The following is a 26,544-nucleotide window of genomic DNA, read 5'->3' as shown; positions in this document are numbered from 1 at the left end:
CAAGAGCTAGAAAGGTAGTGGGGGAAGTCAGAATAACAGTAACAATGTTCCATATTTAGTTGCAGCGACTACTAAGAGACTACAAGATAGCAACCAAAAGAAAGAAGAGGAGCATTGGTCACAAAAGGATAGGGTAGGTACTCTGAGGGAGAATTCATAGTACACACACAAAGACAAAAGAGAAAAGAGGTTCCAAAAGTATAACAATCCTTTTCTTGGGGGAGGAGCCTAGCGCGCAACCAAGATGGCCGCGTAGGTGCGAAGCTCCCGAGGACCTCCGCGACCTCCTGAATTAATCCTGATTATATCCTGTCTTTGACGAGGGGACTGTGTCCGTGTACCCGAGCTGAGGCGGCACCCGTTTTCCGTTTTCGAATCGGACCCCGGACACTGGTGGGAGCACCGATCGAAGATTGCGGCCTTCTCCGCGCCGGCCCCCCGGATTGGAGTTGTGGGGCGATCCGGGGACAAAGCGAACAACAACGGCGGGCAGGGCTGGGCGACTCGCGTACCCCGCGCTTTCACTTTCGCTTTTGCGCCCTCCTTGCCCTCAAGCGAGGTAGGGTTGCGGAGCGGGGTGCGGTGGTGTGGCCTTGCCCCTGTGCCCGGCTGACCCGCCGGCTGTGAGTCGTCCTGCGGTGCAGTGGTCACCCCCCCCCGGAACCCGTGAACTGGTTTATCGGCCCTTTCGAGGAGATTGGCACGACTTTGGGAGTGCAGACATGTCCACAAAGCAAGATGGCGACCGGGCCAAGGTGAAATCGACCCGCCGCGGCCCGGCACATCAGTCAAACAGTATGGACCGCTACACCCTCCAGAAGGGATCCCCAGAGGCACAGCGTACATCCCCCGCGGGCCCGGCTGAGGCGTCTGCTCAACCCGCGGATCTGACCCTCCGGGACGTCATGGGCGCCATTGCCGAAATGAAGGCCTCGGTGGACCAGCGCTTTGATACTCTGGCGCAGAAGATAGACTCGGCCCTGGTGGAGGTGGGCCTGGTGAGAGCCGACTTGTCTAAAACAAATGACCGGGTCGATTCCCTGGCCCACACCACCTCAAGTCTCACTACAGACGTGGCGGCCCTTCAAAAGGAGGTGCACCGGCTTGGCCAGGCGAGCGCCATGATGGACCGTCGATTGGAGGACGCCGAGGGTCGGGCCCGGAGGAACAACGTTCGTATTGTCGGGGTGCCGGAGGGACGGGAGGAGGAGGCGGCAGATTTGTTTGTGGAAGACCTGATCCTCACCCATCTCCAGCCCCGGGGGCTGAGTAAACTTTTTGCGGTGGAACGTGCTCACAGGGTCCCCGGAGGAAGACCCAAGGTCGGAGCTCCGCCGCGGCCTCTCATTGCCCGGATTTTTAACTTTCGGGACAGAGACGCTATCCTGCAGACTTCCAGGCTACAGGGACCGGTCAAGCTTGATAATATGGACGTGAATTTCTACCCTGACTTTACTCCGACAGTCCAAAAGCAGAGACTGAGTTTTCTCGGAGTTAAACGTCGCCTACGGGACATGAACCTTAAGTACTCAATGCTTTTTCCAGCTAAGCTGAGGGTGGAGGTGGATGGTCGCACGCACTTTTTTGACCGTCCCGAGGCGGCTGGGGACTGGTTGGATACTCTGCCTGGGGATCGGGGCCGGGGGGGTGGGGGGGGTGCGGTTGGCGGGGAGGGCGCGCCGGATCAGAACTGAGGGGTGAATAGTAGGCCTTGCTCTGGACAACATTTTGGTTACCATTCACTGATCGTGTATGTTCCCCTCCTATGGAGGTCGTACGGGGTCCGTTGGGGGCTTTCCCTCCTCCTCTGGGGGACTAGTTAGTTTTTCATCTATGGGGCGACAGGCACACTGCACTTTGGGGGGGGCTGTCTGGGCTCATGCAGGGGTGCAGGGAGGGGGGAGTTCTGTTGGGATGGGTGGGTGGGGGTGGAGTGTTGTTTGTTTGCACCGCAAGGCGAACCCTTTACTGTATTGTTGTTTTTGAGATGCTCTTTGGGGGACGATTGATGGCTTCCATGTATGATGGGGGGTAGGGACCTGACTGTGTTATCATGGAACGTTAACGGACTGGGGGATAGGATTAAGCGTGGTGTGGTCCTGCAGTATCTGAAACGAATTTCACCAGATGTGATCTTCCTGCAGGAGACACACCTTATAGGTAATTCCTTTCATGCCATGAATCGGAGAGGCTATCGCTTGATGGCCCATTCGGGCTTCACCTCGGGCTCGCGGGGGGTGGGCATCATGGTTAAGAACTCGCTCCCATTGGAGATTGATGAGGTGCGCCATGATGAGAGGGGACGTTACACTGTCTTGGTGGGTAGAATGGAGGGCAGAGTGGTCGTTTTTGTATCAGTGTACGTTCCGCCGGGGTTGCAATCTACCACGTTTGCGGACCTGGGGCGCCTCCTCCTTGACCTCCCGGATGGGCTTCTGGTAGTTGGGGGGGACTTCAATGCGGTGGCTTCAGGGTCTATGGATCGTCATCCCCCCAGGGACCTCCCCCGGGCACAGGCGTGGCTGTCCGGCCTCTTAGATACAATAGGATTGGTAGATTGCTGGCGACTAAAGCATCCCGCGCAGCTGCAATACACCTTCCACTCGGGTGCCCATGGTAGCCTCTCGCGGCTTGATTATCTCCTTGTTCCTGCGGCCTATGCTGGGAGGGTGGGAGAGGTGCGCCATTTGGCGCGGGGTATTTCAGATCACTCCCCACTACTGCTGCATCTTGATGTCTTCCCGAGGGGGGAGGGCAGGGTAGCCCCAATCAATGCCTGGTACCTGCGCGACCCCACTATTCGAGCCGAATTGATCAAATCCTTGCAGCGGTACTTTGAGGAGAATGTGGGGTCTGTCCCTTCTGCCATCTCCCTTTGGGAGGCTTTTAAGGTAGTTCTTAGGGGGGAGGCCCTCTCCTTTATCTCCCATGCCCGGAGGCGCGAGCGGGAGGAGGTAACCCGGGTGGAGGCCGAAATTACTGAACTAGAGGGTGACCTGGGGAGCGGGGTGACGGATGCCACATTGCATGTTCTACACCTCAAGCAGGCGGCCTATAGGGCCCTCGTCACGGAGGCGGCCAGGGGCCTCAGTAGAGAGCAACAGGGGCGACTGTATGATGTGGGTGATAAGGCTGGTAAATTGATAGCGTGGTTGGATAAAAAGGAGAGAGCGAGTCGTGTGGTTCCGTTGATCGAGAGGATGGATGGTGTATGTGTCACCGAGCCGGACGCCATTGTCTCCTGCTTCGCGGATTATTTCCGCGAGGGATATTCCCCGGTTTCTCCCTGCTCGGAGGAGGATTCCCATGCCCTGCTTCGGGACATCGCGCTGCCCTCCCTTTCGGTGGAGGACAGGGATTCGCTGGACGCTCCTCCCACCTCGGACGAAATTGCCCTTGCTATCCGCTCGGTCGCCTCTGGCAAGGCCATGGGCCCCAATGGCATTCCTATCGAGCTGTACAAGCTGCGACCGGATGTGCTGGCGCCCCACCTGCGCGCGATGTTCCTGGCGGCCTGCTTGCGGGGTTCCCTTCCGCCGGACCAGCGTCTGGCCACGATCGTGGTGATCCACAAGGAGGGGAGACCCCGTGAGCGGGTCACATCCTACAGGCCTATCTCGCTCTTGAATGCGGAGCCCAAAATCCTCGCCAAGGTGCTGACCAACCGGCTGGTCGGCGTGGTGGGCGACTTGGTCCACCAAGACCAGTCCGGCTTCATACCCCATCGTAACACGGCCCTTAATCTGCGACGCTTGCACGGGGTGCTCGCGCGTGTCCCGTTCGTGCGGGAACCGGCCATCTTGGCGTCCTTGGATGCCACCATGGCGTTTGATACGCTTGAGTGGCCATACATTTGGGCGATGCTGGCGAAGTTTGGCTTCGGACCGGGCTTCATCAGCTGGGTCAAATTGTTGTATTCCGGCCCATTGGCGCAGGTGGTGGTGAATGGACGAGTTTCGGCCCCATTCGCACTGGGACGGGGTACGCGACAGGGCTGCCCCCTGTCGCCTCTCCTGTTTGCACTGGCCCTGGAGCCCCTGGCGGAGTGGCTGCGGTGGCACCCTTCCATCCGTGGTCTCCGTTGGACCCCCGAGCATGAGGACCGTGTGTCCCTCTACGCTGATGATATCCTTCTATATCTCGCCTCCCCGTGTAAATCACTGATCGTCCTAGTTGATGTTTTGCGCTCATTCGGTCGCAACTCAGGCCTCGTCATCAACTGGGCGAAATCCTGTGTATATGTGCTTGCCGGAGAGGCTCCGGTCCTACCACGGGACTGTCCGATCCAGATTGCCTCCCAGGGGTTTCGGTACCTGGGTATATATATTACTCTGGACCCGGAGGCCCGCTACGAGCGGAATTTGCTGCCCCCCCTCCAGCGCTTGAAGGAGGACGTGGTGCGTTGGCGGCGTCTGCCGCTTTCGCCGCTTGGCCGAGCGGCCTTGTTTAAAATGATGTCGTTGCCGCGCTTTCTGTACGCTCTCCAGAACACTATGGATTTGGTTCCGGCCCGCTACTTCCGAGAGGTGGAGAGTTTGCAGCGTCGCCTGTTCTGGGACGGGAGGCCACGTATCGCCTTGGCTAAATTGACGCTCCCGTGGTACGATGGGGGGGTTGCCCTCCCGGATATTAAATGGTATTACTGGGCCTCCCAGCTAGCTGCGATTAATCATGGCCTTTACGGGCCCGCCCTGAACCCGGCATTTGAAATGGACAAGATGCTCCTGCCCGGTGGCGACTACAATCGGGCGCTTTACTCTGGCGCGCCGGACCCTCGCCTGACGGGACCGACGCATGTCATGGTGCGTGTCTGGCACGCGGCTAACGCAGCTATGGGGTGGAAGGACCGTTTGACCCGGGCGTCACCGCTATATGCATCGGCGAGGTTGGGCTCCTTGTGGACCTCGAAGGGCTTCGAGAAATGGGACACGATCGGCATCAGCACAGTGGGAGATCTCTGGACGAGGGGGGGATTCAAAACTTTCGAGATGCTGCAGACGGAGTTTCAGTTGCAAGGCAGTGAGTACTTCCGGTACTTACAAGTCCGCCACGCGCTGGGCTCCGTCTTCCCGGATGTCGCGTCCATTCCGGAGTCTTCCCCCCTGGAGGACAGAGTGCTGGATGGCCATGTCCCATACAGCACGATCTCCCTTATATATAAAAAACTGATTAATGACCGATCGGGCCTGCTGACTGGCCTCCGTGAGGCCTGGGTTGCCGATGGGCTGGAGTTGGACGACCAGGACTGGATGTCCGCGGTGGCCTCTCCGAAGGAGGTGGCCATCCCGGCTCGCCTTCGCTTCGTCCAGCTTAAGATCCTCCACCGGGTCTACGTGACGGGGCCAAGGCTTCTACGTATGGGCTTAGCTGAGGAGGGACTGTGTAAGCGTGGCTGTGGTGCTCTGGCAACTTTCTTGCATATTCTGTGGGAATGCCCACAGGTGGAGCGATTCTGGCGTGGTGTGCATGAGGTCCTGCGAGTGGTCACGCGTGTCATGCTGTTGCCTGAAGCGAGGAGATGCTTGCTGAATGTGTGGGAGCCAACTGACTACTCGGTTCCGCAGACGCGGTGGGTGACTCTGGGATACATGATCGCTAAGCGTGACATTGCTCAATTGTGGGGATCCCAGAGGCCTCCGGCGGTGTCGGCCTGGAAAGAACACATGGATTGGTGTATGTTTCGTGAAAACGTGGTGTATGTTGCGAGGGGTAAGCCTGGGGCGTGGGTGAAACTCTGGGGCCCCTGGAACGCCTATCGCGGGGGTATTTGCGAGCCGCCGCTGCTGCCGGCTGCTTCACCAGCTCCGTCCCCCTAGCCGACCCCCTCCCCCAGCCATGGGCACGTGGTTCCCCAGTCCCTGATCGGTTCTCATTCCCCTCTTCAGAGTTTGGCGATTGGTTGGGGTCCCCCACTTAAGGAGCGCGTGCTGTCACTTGGGATTGCGGGTTGCCTTGCGGGTGTGGTTGTTTTTGTGTTGTTGTGTTTTGACAAAAGGAAACCGTATTGTTGGTTTGGAGTTATGTGGCCTGCACCACTGATATCTCCTGATTTACCCTTTTTGCACCGCCAAGAGATTTTCTGTATGTATGTCATATGCTACTGCTACTCTAGCGGCCGGCCAGACGGTTGTAGGCCCATACTTGTAACTATTTGAGATTGTAATAAACGGTTTAAAAAAAAAAACAAAAAAACAATCCTTTTCTTTTTTAGAGAAGACAACACCTATCCTGTCCCTCGAGAAAATAGATGGGCGAATAACCGAAGAACCGAGAAGGTTGAAAAGTGACTGCCTCTTCTCTGTCCAATTCCCCTTTCCCCCTCCAGAGTTCCTCGGTGTCATCGCATACTAAGGGCGTTGAGCACTGGGAAGGCTGGGAGTGGCATTAGGAACTTTCGACATTCTGCTCCTGAGCGTGAAGAATAAGGCGTTCCTGACAGAGTGAAGTGCCCACGTAATTGTTCGCACCTGAGCAGAATGGCGGAAGGATTAGACCTAAAAAGGTTAGGAGTTATCCTGGAAGGTATCCAGAGGGAGTTGGGTTTAGTGAGAGAAGAGAATCGGGAGTTGAAGAAAGAAACTTCAGATTTAACATTTAAGATGAATAGTATAGCGTCTGGTCCTAGATTTTCCGCATTTCCAGAAGAGAGTTCCAGAGATGCACCAGACTCCCAACCAAAGGTCACTACACCAGTCATACACTCCCTGTCCCCTGTAATACCGCTGGCGCCCCCAGAGCGTTTCAGTGGAGACCCTCAAAAGGCGCAGGTGTTTCTGACACAATGTACGTTACACTTTATGTGTCGTCCAGCACTTTTCCCCGATGCGCAGTCTCGTGTGGCCTTTATCCTGTCTTATTTAAGTGGAGACGCAGCGTCATGGTCTATGCCCTTGGTGACCAGCAATGCTCCGATCTTGTATGATTTAGATGAATTTAAAAAAGAATTCCTCCGAATCTTTGACAGAAGAAGAGTCTCCCAGGCAACAGATAACGAATTATTGGAAATAAAACAAGGCAAACGAGATTTGGTGGCATATTTAGCTCAGTTCAACAAATTGGTGGTGGAGACAGATTGGCCGGAGAACAAGAGAGCAGCAGTGTTCTACCGTGGGTTGAGAGACGAATTAAAGGATGCTTTAGCACAAGTACCAAACAGGCCTGCAGAGATTTCGGCATTAATAGACCTAGTCTTAGAAATCGATTTTCGCCAGAGTGAGAGGAGAGGAGAGAGAAAACGAGATTATCGCCCCAGTGTGGCCAGATTTGATCGTGTGAGAACAGAAGGCAGTAAGGATAATGATTCAACTCGTGGGAGTGAACCAATGCAAATAGGAACCATCCGAGGTCCGCTCTCTAAAGAGGAGAAGGAGAAACGGAGGGCAAACAAGCAGTGTCTTTATTGCGGCGCTTCTGGACATTTTGTCCGGGATTGTCCTAAGAGGCCAAAACTGAAGACGTCGGAAAACGCTTTGCACCACCAGTAAGTGGAGTTGGACTGGTGGTTGCTAATTCAGAAACAGCTCCAACCAAACACACCTTGGCAAACACCTTACAGTCGGCGGCCCCACATATGGTAATGATGATGACGTTAAGGTACCGAGGAAGAACTTTAAAGCAAGTGACGGTCATGTTGGATTCGGGGGCGACAGGCAACTTTTGTGATTTAAAATTTGCTGAAAAGATTGGATTAAAAGCAATCACGAAGGAAAAAAGCGAGGCAGTCAGAGCGGTCGATGGAACTAATCTTTCGTCAGGGCCCATAGTGAGTCATACGGAACCAGTGGAATTGGAATCTGAGGAAGGTCATCGAGAAAGTTTACAATTTAATTTAATTGATGCTCCACAGTTCCAATTGATTTTGGGGTTACCATGGCTCACTGAGCACAACCCTACCATCAATTGGGCTGCGCGTACAGTAACTCTAAACTCTAAATACTGTCAAGAAAACTGTTATCAAGACCCTCAACTTGATCAAGAAAAGACGCCGGCCTTTCATTTGAGTGAAAAAGAATCCGCACTCTGTGTGATAAACACCATTGAACTGCCTAAGGAATACATTGAATACGAGAAGGTTTTCAGTGAAGCAGAGGCTGAGAAGCTACCCCCACATAGGGGCTACGATTGTAAAATTGAACTAGAACCAGGAAGCAATCTCCCTTGCAGCAGAATTTATGCTTTGACTGAGCGAGAAGATGAACACTTGAAGAAATATTTACAGAAGTATTTAGAAAACGGATTTGTAAGACCATCACAATCTCCAGTCTCTTCTCCACTTTTTTTTATCCCGAAGAAGAATGGAGAATTGAGAACGTGTATAGACTACAGGGCAATAAATCGGATAACTATTAGGAATCTATATCCATTGCCATTAATCTCTGTGCTGTTGGACCAGGTGAAGGAAGCTAAGATCTACACCAAACTAGACTTACGAGGGGCGTATCATCTAGTCCGAATTTGTGAAGGAGATGAATGGAAAACAGCATTCAGAACCAAGCACGGGCTTTTTGAATATCAAGTAATGCCCTATGGTTTGTGTAACGCCCCAGCTGCCTTCCAGCATTTCATAAATGATGTGTTAAAAGAATTCATTGATCGAAACGCCATCGTGTACATTGATGACATTCTAATCTACTCGAACTCAGTAGAAGAACACACAGAGCACGTGAAGAAGATCTTGCAGAAACTACAGGAAAACAGTTTGTTTGTCAAATTGGAGAAATGCGCCTTCAGTGTTTACTCGGTGGAGTTTTTGGGGTTTGTGCTAGCACCAAGTGGAGTGACCATGGATGAGAACAAGATTAAGGCAGTGTTGGAATGGGAGTCTCCTAAAAATGTAAAGGAGGTGCAGAGCTTCATTGGATTTGCGAATTTTTATAGGAGATTCATTCCAAACTTTTCTCAGAAATTGATTCCAATGACTAGATTACTCAAGAAGGGAGTTCATTTTGAATGGACCTCGGAAGCAGATGAATCATTTAATCAGCTAAAAAAAGACTTCACCACAGCACCAATATTACTTCATCCAGATCCATCAGAGCCATTTTTTGTGGAAACTGATGCCTCCAATTGGGCATTGGGAGGTGTGTTGTCGCAAAGACACAAAAGCACCGGACAGCTGCATCCAGTAGCTTATCGTTCTAGGAAATTAACAGCAGCGGAAGCCAACTACACAATTACTGAGAAAGAGCTGTTAGCTATCAAGGATGCGTTCAAGGAATGGAGACATTACCTGATGGGGGCAAGACATGTTGTGACTGTATATACTGACCATCGAAATCAAAAATTTCTGAAGTCAGCCAGAACCTTAACCCCCAGACAATTACGCTGGTCCTTATACTTCGCGGATTATGATTTTGTCATTACCTACCGTCCTGGTTCACAAAATGGTAAGGCCGATGCCTTGTCCCGAAGAGTAACAGGAGAGTTTACAGAAGAAGTCAAGGTACAGACCATCCTACCAGCAGAAAAGATAATTGGGGCAGTTTTGAGTGAGTCGCCAGAAGAACAAGATCAGGTATCAATGACTATGGTAGAAATGGAGAATTGGGTCGCAGAAGATCCTGAGCGAGAGATACGAGGAGGTTTACCATATCATCATGGAGCTCTTTACCTGCCAACCCGCGAAATGCAGCAGAAAGCTTTGAAGGAAAGTCATGATGACATATTGGCTGGGCATAAGGGCATTGCAAAAACTGAAGACTTGGTGAGACGGCGTTTTTGGTGGCCCAGCATCACAAAAGATGTGAGACAGTATGTAACCACTTGTGAGACTTGCGCTAGGGGAAAGTCGGAGCGGCATGCGCCTAAGGGGTTACTTCACCCCTTGCCAACCCCCCCTCACCCATGGCACACAATAACCTTAGATCTCATAGTTGATTTACCATCCAGTAAAGGGTATGACACAATTTTGGTGTGTGTAGACGCATTTACTAAGATGGCTCACTTCATACCCCTAAAAGGGGTTCCCACATCAGCAACCTTGGCACGGGCCTTTAGTCAGCACATAGTTCGGGCCCATGGTATCCCTAAGGTTTTGATATCAGACAGAGGCTCCCAATTTTTATCCCACTTCTGGAGAGCCTTTACACAAAAGTTGGGTATTGATACTAGGTATACCACCAGCTACCACCCAGAAACCGATGGCCAAACCGAGCGAACCAATCAGGAACTAGAGCAGTACCTAAGGTTGTGTATGTTAGACCAAGAAGGTGATTGGCCGGATTACTTGTGGGCAGCAGAGTTTGCTCATAACAATGCAAAAAATATGTCCACCGGTTACTCACCTTTCTATCTGAACACGGGTAGGCATCCCCATCAATCTCTAAGCTTTCTAGGTGTAGACGTGCCTGCGGTAACTGATTTGGTAGAACATATAACACGAGTACATAAATCAGCCACAGACAATTTAACCAAAGCAAAGGCCAGTTATAAATTCTATGCAGATAGGAAAAGACGAAAGGAACCAGATTTACAGGCAGGGGATAAGGTTTGGTTAAACACAAAGAACCTTAGACTCAAAGGAGTAAGGAAGTTTCAGCCTAGATTTGTAGGCCCTTATTTGATTGAGAAGAAGCTAAGTTCGCTTAATTATCAGCTTCAATTGCCTAAAGGCTTACGGGTTCACCCCGTGTTTCATGTCTCTTTATTAAAAAAGGTTTCAGATGCCTTAAGAGTAAAAAGACCCCCAAAACCCATCCAAACCGAGCAGGGAGAAGAATTTGAGGTACATCAGGTATTAGATGCTAAGGTACGAAAAGGCCAATTGTATTATTTGCTGGATTGGAAGAACTATGGGCCTGAGGAAAGATCCTGGGAGCCATCCTCCAATGTTCATGCACCTCATTTGATTAAGGAGTTTCATAGAAGATTTCCAAATAAACCCAAGCTGGGAGGAAGCTCTTTGAGAGGGGGTACTGTCAGGGCCATCAAACCACGAGTACTTAGGAAATCATCATTCAGGGTTAGGATATTACGAAATAATGTCCTGAAGAAGAAGCGCTGTCCTTTTAGTTCCTACAAAGATCAAACGATTCCCAAGATGGCTGCCGAGATAGGATCGTCAGAACAGCAGGTTAGCGCTCTAGCAGCGCTTGACAATCACGATGTTACAGGTGCGCAGCCGTTACAACGGCGCACTTCACCAAGTTCCTGAGGAGATTAGGTCGTGCTTCAGAGACGCGTCGCGAAGTTAGTCAGGGAATTTATTCGTCGCGTTCTAAGCACATGCGAGAGTCAAAGCTGAATCCTGAGAGAAGAAGTTATCGAGCAATAGAAGTTTCCAAGTAAGACTGTTCCATTTATTTAGCACGTTAGTTGCTGTTGAAGAAAAGAAGTACTATTTAGTTTTTGGTTCCAGTATTTCATCTCGTGCTACTGAATATGACATCCTAGAGAAGCGCAGCTCCAGCTCAGGAAAATAATAGCGCTAAAAAACTAAAACTTAAGAAGCATATTTTGGGCAGTGAGTTCTGGGTAGACAAGGAGTATTCCCGATTGAGAGAGAGTTTAGCATTGAGTAGCTAGAGTGGCGATACTCTTTCCGTAGATACCTCACAGAAATACAAAAGAGAGAGAGGAGCACCATAGATACTGATGAAGATAGACACACACTGAGCAACGAATGATCTTACCAAAACAGAATCCAGTTGAAGAGCGCAACCAGGGTCTAGAGGGTAAGAAGCCCCACCTCCCCTAGAAGAAGAATACAAGAGCTAGAAAGGTAGTGGGGGAAGTCAGAATAACAGTAACAATGTTCCATATTTAGTTGCAGCGACTACTAAGAGACTACAAGATAGCAACCAAAAGAAAGAAGAGGAGCATTGGTCACAAAAGGATAGGGTAGGTACTCTGAGGGAGAATTCATAGTACACACACAAAGGCAAAAGAGAAAAGAGGTTCCAAAAGTATAACAATCCTTTTCTTTTTTTAGAGAAGACAACACCTATCCTGTCCCTCGAGAAAATAGATGGGCGAATAACCGAAGAACCGAGAAGGTTGAAAAGTGACTGTCTCTTCTCTGTCCAATTCCCCTTTCCCCCTCCAGAGTTCCTCGGTGTCATCGCATACTAAGGGCGTTGAGCACTGGGAAGGCTGGGAGTGGCATTAGGAACTTTCGACATTCTGCTCCTGAGCGTGAAGAATAAGGCGTTCCTGACACTGATCCTCTTGAATCTAAATACTTGTTAACGCGTGATAACCACACAAACCTGGTTATAAGAATTTTACCAGGGGCAGTGGGTTTCACCTACTTGACATTTAATGAAGGTGACACAGTACCTATTGCTTAGAAGTCACATTTGTTCACTTCGGTTGAACTGCGTTTTTCAACTGTTGAAAAATTATTGACCGCAGTCCAGATGGCGATCCTGAAGGAATGTAAACTGGCGCAAGAAAGACGCATGATGGTTGTAACACCATATCCGGCTCTTGAAGCTGTGACAATAGCCAGTGTACCAAACTCAAAAGCTTTACATCCACGTTGGATACAATGGGCTACTTCATTGACATCATCTGATGTCACCTATATGTTTGACTCCTCATTGCAAACTCAGGAGTTCTTACAGTATGAATTTGTTCATCCTGCTCCTCTGTCAATGCGCCTGCTTGAGGACTACCATTGTATCATTTATACCGACGATTCTGCGCGACCGGATCAAAACATTCTTACTCAGCAGCATGCGCTATAGTGGCAGGTACCATAGTGAACGGTGAGTTCAAGTCCATTGTCGTGCACACGCAGGCACTAGGGGACTGTACCGCCCAGTTAGCGAAGCTGCGTGCTCTGGTGCTAGCACTGGAGATTGCTGATCCTAATGTGACTACCTTGATTGTAAGTGACTCTTACTACTGTGTGCAGTCTTTTAATGACAATTTATACTTTTGGTCTCAAAATGACTATTGTGATTCTAAAGGCAGCGCAATTAAGCATAAAATGCTTTGGGTTTGAGTCGCAGAGCTTAAGGAACGTCTGCCTCTCACACAAGTAATTCATACTCTTGGCCACCAGCGCGTAGGAGTACACGCGGTCGCTAACAGTTTGGCTAATGAAGCAGCTAAAACAGCAGTAGCCACATATTCTGTTGCAGCAGTTACAAGATCCATGACTAAGATTGATGATGACCTATTGGCAGCTATAGCTGCTACAGAGAAGGGAAGTAAGTACCCACAGGGTTTCCCTTCGAAATACTCTTATCATTTAAGTCCCGATAAAGTTCCCTATGTGAGAATTAATTATGTTGGTTCCCAACCAGGACCGCAGACCGCAGACTTGCATTGATAACAGCCGTGCACGAAGGAATGGCCTTGGCTCATGCAGGCGTTTTGGCGTCTGTCTCTATCTTGCAGCAACGTTACTGGTGGCGTAGGTTCTATAAACAAACCCATAATTATGTGCTTTCTTGTGACATTTGTCAGCAGATTAAACCTTCAACTACAGAACGTCTGCCACAAACAGCTGTGCATTTCAAATGAACCATTCAGTTGTGTTTATTTAGATCACTGCGGTCCGTTTTCTTCTGATACTGAGTATTATCTTGGTTGAAGTCGATTCGTGCACACGTTTTCTTTGGGTTTGGCAACAACGCAGTGCTGGCGCACGAACTGTCATCAGGGATTTGCGTGTCTTTATGGGAATTTTTGCATGTGGCACCTTTCATTCTGACTAGGGTCCCGCATTCGCCTCCAAGGCGTACAAGGATGCCGTGAGGTCTTTGGGGGTGCAAGTAAATTGTTTGTCTCCATACAGGCCTCACGGCTACTCAGTTGTGGAGCGAATGAACTGTGACTTAAAGCAATCCTTGACAGCTAGAGTTATACGTACTGGCAGGAACTGGTTCGCCCATTTGTATAGCGTACAACTTGTACTAAATAATCTCCCTAGAAGATCTCTGGGTGGGCGGACCCCATACGAAATGCTCTTTGGCATGGAATTGTTTGTTCCGGACCTTGATGGTCTAGACATGGCAGCGACCGCCACATCCTTTGACGTAGATAATCATTCTGCTGTGTTATAGAAACTACAAGAGACCCCAGACGGTCTTGCAAAGGAACATTTACCCTCCGCCACTGAAGGGGCGCTGCAGATTCCGGTAGTCGGCTAGCTACCCAATATCGGAGACCTGGTCCGTGAGAAGGTGGAGAACAAGAAAGAGTTTGGCCCCTCTTATCGTGCACCTGTCCCAGCACAAGGCAGAGTTCAACAAATTGGGCAGAATAAAAGCATTATTGTCCCAAAAATAAGTTGCTCTAACATCTGCCAGTGAGACCTTCGTCCTTCACGTGGTTAACACCCGTACAGAGGTACATGCGCTTCTTAATACCGATCTCCCACTACATTTTGGTGCGTTGATTCACACTATCTTCAATGCTTCCTACATTACAGCCATTTTCCATTTTTTTAAAGCTGTGGGCTCTGGCCTTGTGACCTCTGTTCAAACTAACTGTGGTGTGATACCAGCATTTATCCATTCTATTTTTTCCAACGTCTTCGTGGCTTACCACTATTACTTGCACTAGTCACTGGAATTCTGCTGTGAATTTGTTTTCTCCGAAATGGCTGCGGTTTCTGTGGCACCAAACAGCCGGGACCGGCTGCTGCTGCTTCGTAGTTGTATGCTTGAATGCTACTGTACTTTACCACTGGCTACTCTGAGCGTGGCTTATGGGTTATCCTTTCGTTTTGGTTATTTCACTTGCGTGCAACCAGTCTTCCACTGCCTGGAATGTTAGTTTGAATGGGCATTGGATCTTTGCCTCTCCAATATGGTGTCTCCTGCCCCGGATTATGACCTGCTAATGAGTCCTCTAGTGGCGCATGAGCTGGAATGTTCTTGTCTTTGGATTATGGCCTGCGCAGCTGCGCTTGGAGTGTTAGCGGAATGGGATGTCTATGCAGCTGCACATGATTTCCTACAACGCAGTTTTCTTACGGAACACACAAGTGGCCACTGATGGTGCTACAAGCTCCCATTGTTGATGAACATGTATGTTCATTCTCTTTGCTGGAATGGATGGCTACTCTCTATTCTGACGATATCAATGACTTCCTCTTGGAGGCTGTTGCGACTTACTGCTCATACACCTTAATGGATTAACCGGGATGACTTCCATCATCTGCCGGATATTTTTTGTAATGGTTTTTCTTTTTCACTTTTTTCTCTCCAATCGAGTTTTTACACACCAATTTGTCACACCTTTTGACTCTTTGTCCAGATATGTCTGCTGCTCTTAATTCTTGCTCACTCTGACTTGAACTCTGTGTTCTGTTGAGTCCACTGTCTGTTGGCCTGACCAAGTGGAGGGTGTAGTGAGGAAATGGAGTTTACTGCAGACATTGCTAAGTTAGCATAAGTAGTATAGGCTTTGCTGCCATTCTGCCGCTTTTTCACACAACACTACATGGCTCTGTTCTCGTGAAATACTTTGCTGGCACTGCCTCACATGAGAACTGTCTACCTTTCACATATTCAGTGAGGCAACACGCTCTGTCTGTACAGCCTGCTCAAGGTCGAATAACAATGTATACTGTTGATTCACTTTGGTCAGTCCCACGCACATAGACATAACACATGTGCTTTATGGAATTGTAACAATGCTAATTATATTGTTTTTATGTCATTATGCTGCTCGTATTGGCTAGAGTACTGCACCTTGGAGCACATTAGTTAAAAATAAACATTTTAAACTATACAGTGTCTCTGATTACTCACGTTGTGGACAAGTATGAGTGTGAACGAAAGAGTATTCTTGTTTCCCACTATTCCTGAGAGTTTACTAAGTCGCATGTTCTAGGATGTCTAATCATTGGTAGCTTCGCTGTAGTACGGAGAACGAATGAGACACTAATGCTAGTCGGATTGGGGTTCTGGGCACTGAGGTGACTTTTTTAGGTACACAACAATACACCGAGGTCCGGGTTTCCTGCACATAGTTCTGTGCATGAGCAGAATCCCTGCAACAACAGCAGGCCTTATAGCCCTAAGGCAGGGTGAATTATATTACATGTGAGGGCATATCTGAATTTGTAGCTATGCCCCTGTGCTGTCTAGTTCAATTTCCAGATGGTACAAGTGAACAGGGAAGCCATCTTAAGTATATGTACTGTGCACTGGTCATTACGAGTTCTGACGTCCTGCAGGTGAAAGCCCATGCTCTCTAAGGCCAGAAACATTGCCTGCTCCGGAGGAAGGTGTTTACACCTCCAGCAGCAGCATGGCTAGTGATTTAGCATATCGAGGCCAGGGGCTTCAAAGCCCCTGCTGCCTTTGATATGTAACCCCGACTTTACCGGTACCTGGAAGATGCCACCCCTTACCCTGAGGCCTGGTCTCAACAAGTCTTCCTCAGTTCTTTCATCTCGGACGAGAAGCCCTTTCTCTGCGTGGTTCCTCCGGGCTCAACCTTGAGCCCTCTCCTCTTCAACGCCTACCTTTCACCTCTCGCTGCATTGGTGGAATCGTGCGGGGTGAGGGTAGTCTCCTACCCTGATAACACCCAACTGGTGTTCTCCTTTGAGGTGCACTCGGAAGCTGCCTTTTCCAACTGTAGGAATTGCCCGAGTAACATCTCAGCATGGATGTCTTTGAAATGTCTCAAGCTTAACTTGGACAAAACCAAGGTATTTTATTTTAACCAAGAATCTCTGATCCCCCCCCCCCCGTGCTCTGTTGGCCTCGGGAGATGAAACCTCCTGCCAAGCCTCTTAACTTTGCGAGAAATTTCGGTTTTAGATTCGACAACGAACTCTCCTGCAAAACCCAAATTAGGCAAGTCTCCTCCTCATGCTTTGGGAAGCTTCGCACGTTGCGGAAACTTCTACACTTCCTTTCCCTGGAATGTAGACACATAGTTGTCCTCACTCTAATCACATCCCACCTGGACTACGCTAACAGTCTCTATCTGGGTGGTCCAGTCTATCTGACTCGGCATCTGCAGATAATTCAAAACGCTGCTGCCAGATTGATCTGTAAAATACCTTTCTGCCGCTCCATCACCCCCCACCTGCAGATCCTGCACTGGTTACCGTTGTCAAGCGCCTTGAATTCAAGGCCCTTACCCTGGCGTTTAGAGCGTTCCGGGGACTACGCCCAACGTATCTGAGAGCTAGACTCGAACACTACCATCACACCCGGACCCTGTATTCGAACCACCAGTGTCTCCTTGCCATCCCCCGTTTTCGCAAGGCCAGGATGGGTGGCAGAGCCTTTGCGGTCAGAACCTCTAAACTATGGAATGCCTTGCTACTCTCCATCCGCTTATCGGAGTCAGAACTCACTTTTTCGGCGTGCCCTGAAAACATGTTTTTTCACCAACACCGAGTTTTCTCTTCTCTCTTGTCTGCTTGAGTCTGCCTCAGCGCCGGGACTCCCCCTTTGGGGTAGCTGTGCGCTCTACAAATTCCTTAATAAATAAATAATTAATACATTTTGCACCAGAATAGGCGGGAAATTAGCTATGCAAGTAGGAATGTTGCTCCTCCAGGCTAGTCACACCCCTAAGGTGGGATGCCTGATGTGTTTCACAAAAGAAGGGTTCTACCATCTTGTATTTGGTGGAATTAGGAACTCTGGGACAGGCTTATGCCCACTTCCTGTTGGAAGTGGTTGTATAAGGGGTGTAGTGAGTCCTGGGGTAAGTAGCCCATTGTCTATTACCCTTCACTCCCCTTAATGTAACTAAATTAAGTATTTCGGTGACCCCCTGACACCAGGAACTCAGATTTGTCTGTCTGAAAGAAGAAGGACAAAGAAGAGCCGAAGATGTGAGAACTGTGGATCAGCATCAACTTTGGTCCAAAACCCTGCCTTAATGCTGCTCTCCCGACAATCACCAACTCGTCCAGAAGCGAACAGTCTCCCCAAACCCTCTGCCCAGCACTTCCGCGACCCAGCAACATCGCCCTTGGAGTGAAGGAGCCACTCCTTGCACCAGCAGACACCAACTGCAGCTTCCCGGTATACCCACTGAAGGAGCAACACCTCAGCAGGAGGTCTTTGTGCTCCAGGAGGTCAGATCCCTACCCATGCCGAGTTTGGAGATGCCAGGACCCCCAGGAGCCGGCCTGCACCAATACCTGAGGTAACGGAGGCAGTTGCAAGCACCAAGGCTTGTTTGTGTCAGAACACCACCACTGCCAAAACTTATCTGCACATCAAGGGACTCTGAGAGAGACCAATTCCAAACTGAGAGTGGCCCTGCCATCTTTCTCTTCCCTCTCCTGCAGGAACACCAAGAACCGTGAGCGCCTCTAATTCAACGCCCCGCCGGACAAAACACCTCTGTAGCCGAGCTCCCCAGCCTGGGCCTATATTAACCAACAGTGTCTCTGTGGTCCTCAGACTCTCAAGAGCCAAGCCCCCCACTTGGGTTCTGCCGGGCTGGTTCCCAGTTCCCCTTGCAGATTTTCTTACAGATATTGTTCCCCATTGAAGGCTACCACTGCACGTGGTCACCCCTGGGCAGGTAAACTTGAAATCTTGGTGCTTTCTTGGACCTTGGCCCCTACATAACTTAAGTCCAGAAGAGCAGTCCTGTAAGTCGTCAGTAAGCATACCTATGTAGTGTCCCATAGGATAACACTACATAGGTTCGAGGCTCATCCCTTAAATCTGACACATGTCATTTTCTACTGTTTTTACTGTAAAAGTTTATAACCTCTACCTGATTTCGATAATCTTGGTGTCTAAAATTATATAAAAATATATTTTTTTCTGAATTGGTCTTGAGTTTCTTCTTGAGTGTGTGTCTCATTTATTGACTGTGTGTTCAACAAATGTTTAACACTACTCTGTGATGAGCCTTAACTACTTGCCCACACTACCACATAGAAAGCATTTGGAATTATTATTTTAAGCCGTGTAAACCAATAAGGGCCGTCTGAACTTTCTACATAGTGTACCTCCTTTTGGTACACTAAGTAAAAAGCCAGCTTCCTACAATCACCCAATCAAAAGCATCGTATGAAGGAGTGTTTCCCAAAATATTTTCGAGACCTGCTGGTGGGTAGCATTCAGATTTTTGGTGGGTCGCAAAAGTCGTAGGAATAAATAAAGATGACTTTAAATTCTGTGTTTAACTTGTCACATTTAATTTAAAGACCGAGGTCGAATGTCGGGCTGCTTTATTCTTTTAAGACGAGGATTGGTGTTTACTTTTCTTTCTCTGACTGCAAAAAAAGTGAAGGGCTACTTTATAGTGACTTTTTAAAGTGAATTATGTGACAATTTAGAACGTTGCTTTTTGCATCACCCAATTTAAATACCTTTAAATTAACTGTATGCATCGAGCAGGTAGGAAAGCATACATTAAGCACTGTTTCTTGTAATTCTGAAGTGTGCTGGACACCGATTTTAATAGGATGAAAGTATAGCAAGACACTTACTTGGTAATGGACAAATGATTCATATTCACAGAAACTCGATTTCCCCACATTATCATTTGTGTGCTACATAGTTGTAGCGGTAAAACTGTATGCCTGTGAAAATGTAGTGGTCATTTCAAAGGAAAATATACTGTCAGTAAATGACTATGCGCTACCACATGGTGCTTTAGTTACATTAAAAAATCCCACATCCTCATGTCCATTAACCCGTTGCGTGCTCATGACGAGCTGAGCTCGTCATAACGGCCGATGCCCGCCCACGCGCGATTAATTTCCCACCTGTGCAGGAGAATTAATCAGTGGGCGGGGTCGTGACGAGCTCAGCTCGCCATGAGCACAGCTTCACTGTGAGTCATGACGAGCTGAGCTCGTCATGAGCACAGCAGCGCTGTGTCCCCCTCCCCGCACCGCGGGGGAATAACCCCCGCAGGGAAGGGGTTAAAGGTAGGTGGGTAGCAAAAATGTGTTATTCTAAAAAGTGGACAATTGTTATAAAAAGAATTGAACCACTGGTATAGATGCTATGCTTAAGAAAAGGAACAAACCCAAGGCCAGACATTGAATAAGAAGCAAGCAAATAAGGATGACAATAAAGCAAACCATTTGTTATCAGTGGACTGGCTCTAAGCCCTCTGTAAGTTCACAGTAGGTCTTTCACCACCAGACAGTTTGCGTTGTCTGGTAGGCGAGACCTAAAATTTATTTCGAGCATTCTTAATAAGAGTCACCATTGAGAATTACATACACATTGGTAAATAGTTGGCTCTGAAGAAATAGCATCAATTATTTACATCCAGAAATGTATTTTGTGGAACTCACAGATCACCATATCCAAATCTCATCATTTTTTTAAATTAAAAAAACAACAGTAAAACAGTTGTCCATATAGATACTCTCTTAGGAGTATTGGTTCAGACCTATCTCGGCACACTAACCACTCTGACTTTTAGGAATGCTTTTAGGTATTTAAAAAAATCTACTCCCCTCTACTGCTATTATGAACTTCACCTATAGAAAATGTGTACACAAACTAGTAAAGTTTAGTAGTTTAAATACAAATGTAATCAAAAGTAAATATCTGATAAATGCGATAGCAATCTGTTGTTTATCCAAGGCATAGGCTGGATACACGTGGACTGAGTTATAGCTAAAATTATTGTATTTAAACCTTCTTTCCTCAAAGTAATCCCAGAAATGATTTTCTGTAGATAGAGTGAAAGTAGACATTTGATGCACACAAGCAAATGTCAAAGTGTGTAATACAAAACAGCCAGTCCTGGATGTATTATAAACTAACCAATCTTCTAATCGTTCTATTCTACAGAGAATTAAAGAAGTTGATGATGCGTCCGTGTTTACTGCCAACTCAAAAAGCCAGTCCATTTCCAGAGGACTGAAAACGAGGAAAACCCTAGGTATGGGCAATATGTGTCTGTACTTTTTCATTTTGCAAAATTGCATCTGCTGGCGTGAGTATAATAGACTTAAAAACGAATATGAATATTGATGTTAGGCATTTAAAACTGTAAGGCTCCTGTTTACAAGGCAAAGGTCAATAGGAAGGGCTGTTACCCGAGATTTTATAAGGCTGCATTGCCTCTCTGGCTTAATAGTAGTGTTTTCTCTCAGTAGTGGAGGATGCCCCCCTCAGAAAAGAGTGTCCTCTTGGTTGTCTTAACAGGTTCTGTGTGTTCTAGTGGCTATTGGCCTGCATTAGGCAGTGGCATGTCAAATGTATGGTCATTCTTCGATGAGCCCCCAATGATTCAGCATAAGAAATGGGTCTTTGTTAAGATTACTTACTGGGTAGGATATTGAAATAACCCAGCTTGAGTCTTACTGAAAGATCCACCCAAGTATGCCAACACCAGCTGCAACGGAGTACAACTGACTCCCAGGATCAAGCAATGTAGCGCGCTAATAATAACATAGCAAGTAACCACGAGGTATGAGCACTCAGTATGAAATTACTTGGTATAACTTAAGCAGCCTCCTTGTGTGCCCAAAAGATCCCAGGCTTTATTCCGTGTTAAAGCAAGAAAAGCTACGAAGGACATGCTTGTTATCACCCTGTTGGTCCCCAAAGCAACTTTGTGACCTCTGTCATTAGGTGGTAGCTAAGCAAAGGCATTTGAATGCCATTTGATTTGCCAGGCTGGCAGTTAGTGATTGGGGCAAGGTGACATAAGAAAATCGTGACACAAAAATCTTTTGTTTTTCTTGATGCAACAAGCAAGCAGAAATTGACAACTTGAGAAGGGAAAATCAGGCAATTGTAGGCTACAGTACAGCAGACCCAGCCTGTATCCTTGATACTTGCTCTCCCCCATGTGCACAATATTTATCTGAGAAGTGCGCCAGCATTTCAGAGCCTATTTGGACCACTGTTAGGGGAGTTGCATCTTCCTCGGCTTTTGGCCTCTTGTTTTCAGAGTCCAACCTTGCCCCGGCTCCCTGTAGTCCTAAAACTGGAACAGTGGTGGCTCGTAACTGCTAGCGAATCAATATAACCGTAACATTAAGCATCCCATGGGTGTCAGAGAGGGCCTAGCAAGAAGGATATTATTTCCTTACACTTGTCGACAAGGATGGTTACAAACAATTATGTTAGCCAATATATATTCTTTGTTAAAGTCCCAACTTATGTGATCGACAACATGCTAAGAAGGTGTCATAGGAAGTGCACTGCTGGGAAGTGATACTTTCTCGGGGGAGTTTCTAGTTACTGCTTTACCCTACAGCTGATTACTGTTTTCATCTAAAAGTAAACCTGCATAGTAGTGCGACCATGTATGTGCTTCCTGTACCAGCCAGCACAGGAGCTTGAACTTACTGCCCTGAAGCACATTTCCTCAACTCAGGTAGGCTATCCCTCAAACAGTGGAGTTACCATTAGGTGGATGATGGAGTGGTATCTTGTGAATTTCTATTCCATATCTAGCACAGCTTTGTTAAAAATATATTGCAATTTGATGGCTCACCATCCAGAATAAGGAGCTTCCAAGTGATGTCATGAAGTGCCTTTAGATTTCTGTACTTGTACTTGAGAACTGAGACCCAAGTTCTACATAGTTCAGATCCTCTGACATTTATGTTCTGGGTGAACATATTGTGTTTGCCCTGGTCTTCTCTGCAGGGTTCCCACATTTTTCTCCTGAAGCATTTAGTGGACATAGCAAGATCAGAGGCAAGCACTCTCTTCAGAACTGTAGGAAAGTAGGATCTGCTTTTATGGTTACCCCCACTTTTTTCCTGGTGCTAAGCTGTTACTGACTAGTCTGACTGGGATCCTGCTAATCGGGACACCAGTCTATCTGCTTTCCCCCTTAAATTGGTATGACAAGTACTTGGGTACATCCCAGATTGAATAGTGGGGAACCCTTCTAAGTCCATAGTATATGGTACTAAGGTACCCAGGGCATATCGGCTGCATTATGCCACCCATGGGAGACCATTCAGAATGGAACTACAGGCCTGCCATTGCAGCTTGTGTAAGTTGGTGCTAGCACCACTTACTAAAGATATATAGATTTCCTATATCTAGGGTCACTTCACTTAAAACCTATAAGTCACCCCTATAGAAGGCCTTTGCAATCCTGAAGGCAGGGTGCTTATTTCTAAGTGAGATGGTGCCCCTGCATGAGCAGGACACCCCTACAGCGTCCATTCTCCTGGGTTGTCAGTGAAGGAGCCATATACCATATAGAGGGGCACAGCGTAAATATGCGATGACCATCTCTAAAACGACTGCAACAAATCCTATCATGTTTGGTATCAAACATGTTGGAATCATGCCTCCCACACCGTTTACGCACTGGAAGAGCCCTCCGTTATTCTCTCAGTGCTCCCAGTACCTGCCTTCTTGACCCGGACAGCACAAAATGGTTGCTGCTGACCAGAGACACAATTCTGCCCTCCTGCTGCTGAGCCAAGCTCGAACAGGGGAAGGCAGAACAATAGGCATCCTGTCACAGGAAGGTGTGACCACCTCCCAGACAGGATTTAGTGTATTGGGGTAGGGTGGGTGCTCTTACCAGTGCCACTCAGCATGCATGAGGGGCACATTTGGTGTCCCCATGCTTAGTCCAGCTCAAACCAGTTCTGGGAGCCATTGACTCATGCTTTGGCGTGAAACTGGACAAAGGACATGGGAGTAACCTCCCTGCTGTCCAGCCCCTCACCTGGGAGGGTCCCCTGAATCGTACCAACCCTTTCCTCAGGGTACTTAAGGGCTTACCTGTGGGTGTGTCTCTAGTTTCGTCGTAGGACAAGATTCAGATCAGACACCACTTCTTCTTCTACCATCAGTACACTCTGGACTTCGTTTGGGCTCGACTTCGTCTCCCTTACAGTCTGCTGCATCGTCTGTGCCTGTGCATCATACAGGAACCTTCCAAGGCCTGTGAGCATCAAAGACCCCTGAAGGAATTTCCCTTGGAGTGAAGGAGTCACTCCCCTACACTCGCAGGCACTGCAACTAAGTTGACTGGTCTGCTGATCCTGAGCTCCTCATAACTCCATAAAGTTCTGCAACACAGGTGGTGGTTTTCCACAGCTCCCGAGGCCTGCCCTGCCCTCTCACCAAGTTTGAGGCCAGCATCTCTCGTGGGGGTTGAAATAACCGAACCACTGTGCACCGCGTCAACTTGCAGTTGCAAGGGTTTGTTGACTTCCTTCCAAGGAGATCTTCGGGCTTCAAGTACCCCCAACCTCGAGCGCCTCCAGTGACCAAAAACGTGAGCTGCTTGAGGTCCTTTTGCGAATCCAGTGCCTTCGGCCTGTGGGTCCATTTCAGGCTCCCCTGATTGCTCGGGCCTTCCCTGACTCTCCTGCTTTTGGTGAGTCCCCTGGACCTTGCACCTTCTTTGACTTCTGTGTGGGTTGCATTTGCCAAGGCTTGTTGGTTCGCCCGCTGGACATACACCCTCAGCAATCGACATCCGACGTGGGACAGCTCGTGCACGGCTCCTGGTCTTCCTCGACATCTCCTGGTCCTCACAGCTGCAGAGTCAAGGTCATCGTCATCCATCCTGCAACACCCGACATCAGAGGACATTCGTCTTCCAAGTCTCCTGGTCACTCCTGAATGTCATAGACTCTGTACCCTCTGCTTGCAGGTACTTCTTATCTCGAATCCACTTTCGGATTCTACCGGACACTTTCTGCTCTTCCAGCAGCGGCACTTTCCTGAAGTCCTCCATTGAGTTTGACTGCGTTTTCCAATACCACTTCACACCTATGCACCCGGCTTCCCTGGTGTAGGAAACATGGGTAGTAGGGTATCCACGCGTGGGGTGGCTCTCCCGCCTTCTGTCTTCCACTGGGTTTCTTCAGGGTCCACTTGGAAGTGTCCATCTTTAAAAATCCAACCGCGACTTTCACATAGAATTGTACGGAGCACACAGTCATGTTCCCACACTGCACACGCTCTCCATGGGATCCCTATCTACTCACCTTGGGTGGTTCCTTGGGTCCCCAGCACTTCTACGTCCTCTCGACACTGTCTTGACCCGAGTCGTGGTTCTTATACCACTTTCTTAATATATGGTTTGGTCCCCCCCCCCGGTGCCCATTGTGTATTCTGTGCTATTTACTGTGTTTCTTTGCTAAGTATTGTGTGCATTGTGTTTATCTCTGGCTAGGAGATATTTAAACGTGTTATTTAATAAATACATATTTTTAAAAATACCTTGTGTGGCTCTTTTTCACTTAATCTTTACTATAAGATTGCATTCTGGTAAAACAAGCTGTTTTACACTCCTTCTGGACTAAGCCTGAAGGCTGCTCTCCACAGCTACCACTTAGAGAGCTTTCTAAGGTTGTCTAAGACCTCTTAAATCCCCATAAGGGTTGTCTGGACTGGTGCAAAGTGCCCACTTACATTAGTGGAATCTTGCTGCCACTCTAAGAACATGCACGAATATAATCACACAACATTCTATGTTGCAACATTATTTTCTTTCTTCTTCTGAGTCCTCCAATAGAATATTAGCAAACTACTGGGAATAGGCAAACTCTCCATTTTTACATGCTGGTACAGTAGACTTGAAAAGTTACATAGTTCGTATTTTGTGGTCCAGGTTGTTCTTCTCTTGGCTCATTCTTCCTGTTGTCTCTTCACCTCTCTGTGAGAACTAACTATCAGTTGTCTAATACAAAAAACGCCTATTCACTAACTAACAAAAGGCTTCTGGAAATATACAACATCCGTAAACAGAGAGTAAACCATTGTGCGCAAACAACTATATGATATGAAAAACAAGCCTTTCAGTTTTAATGCATTAGTTTTTAGTTAACATAACATCGACAGTTAGGCTGATTTAAATTGGCACTTGTATTTATTTTTCAGGCCTATAACATTTAAGTATAATTACTTACTACAAATGTTGCATTTAGCATATGTTTTACTTTAACATATACTTTGCACATTAATAATAAAAAGTTATTGTAAGCGAATAAAATTCGTTTCAGCAGTTTGCCCACCCCGATGGTTTAAAACCATCACAATTTCTTCTTCACAGATGACTCTTGAGAGTACACTCTCATTTTCTGTTGTCATTATTTTTATTTTTCAGAGTTTCAATTTCCTTCAACTTTTATATTCTCTATTATTTCTCTTTCATTTCTAATTCTCCTCTGATTTGTCTTTCTCTTTCTTTTTTCTTCAATGTTAAATAGCATCTAAATCCGTTATATAAAGCATATCGAGCAAATCCCAATGATTAGTATAGGTGTTAATATGACCCTAAAAAGTCCTCCACCTACTGTTGCAAACCAGTTGCCAATGACAGAAGCTCCTTTGCCTAAGTTCCCTAATACACTAGTGAGTTCTAAAGGTTCTAATTCAGGTTTCAGGTCTGAAAGGTTCTTTCCAAAAACTTCTTTCTACTCTTGTCAGGAATGTATGAACAGCAACGTTGAGCTTTCAATATATACTCCCCCTCCTCCCCACCCCACCCTACCTTCTCGGCTGATATATCTAAAGCAATTCTATCCTGCAAGACCAATGATCTAATATCCACTAATTCTGTGTTAATAGCCAGTAAGGCACCTGATGTAGCCAGTTTATCTATTGCTGTTGGTATCTTTTTTAATTCTCAATGTTTAAGACTGCTACTACAGGAGGTGTCTTTGCTCCAAAAATGTATTTTGTGTCCCGTTCATTA

General features: G+C 47.7%; 1 protein-coding gene across 1 annotated transcript in view; it reads left to right on the top strand.

Moving 5' to 3' along the window:
- Positions 1-26,544, top strand: part of TAF1B (TATA-box binding protein associated factor, RNA polymerase I subunit B) — a 1,023,302-nt gene that overhangs the window by 122,633 nt on the left and 874,125 nt on the right. Inside the window, exon 3 of the mRNA XM_085610722.1 lies at positions 20,703-20,793. Coding sequence (XP_085466848.1) covers positions 20,703-20,793 — 91 coding nt within the window. The remainder of the gene's footprint in view (positions 1-20,702; positions 20,794-26,544) is intronic.

The sequence above is a fragment of the Triturus cristatus genome, chromosome 6, assembly GCF_964204655.1.
Source record: "Triturus cristatus chromosome 6, aTriCri1.1, whole genome shotgun sequence".
Taxonomy (NCBI): Eukaryota; Metazoa; Chordata; class Amphibia; order Caudata; family Salamandridae; genus Triturus; species Triturus cristatus.
This window is presented reverse-complemented; position numbering and strand designations above follow the sequence as displayed.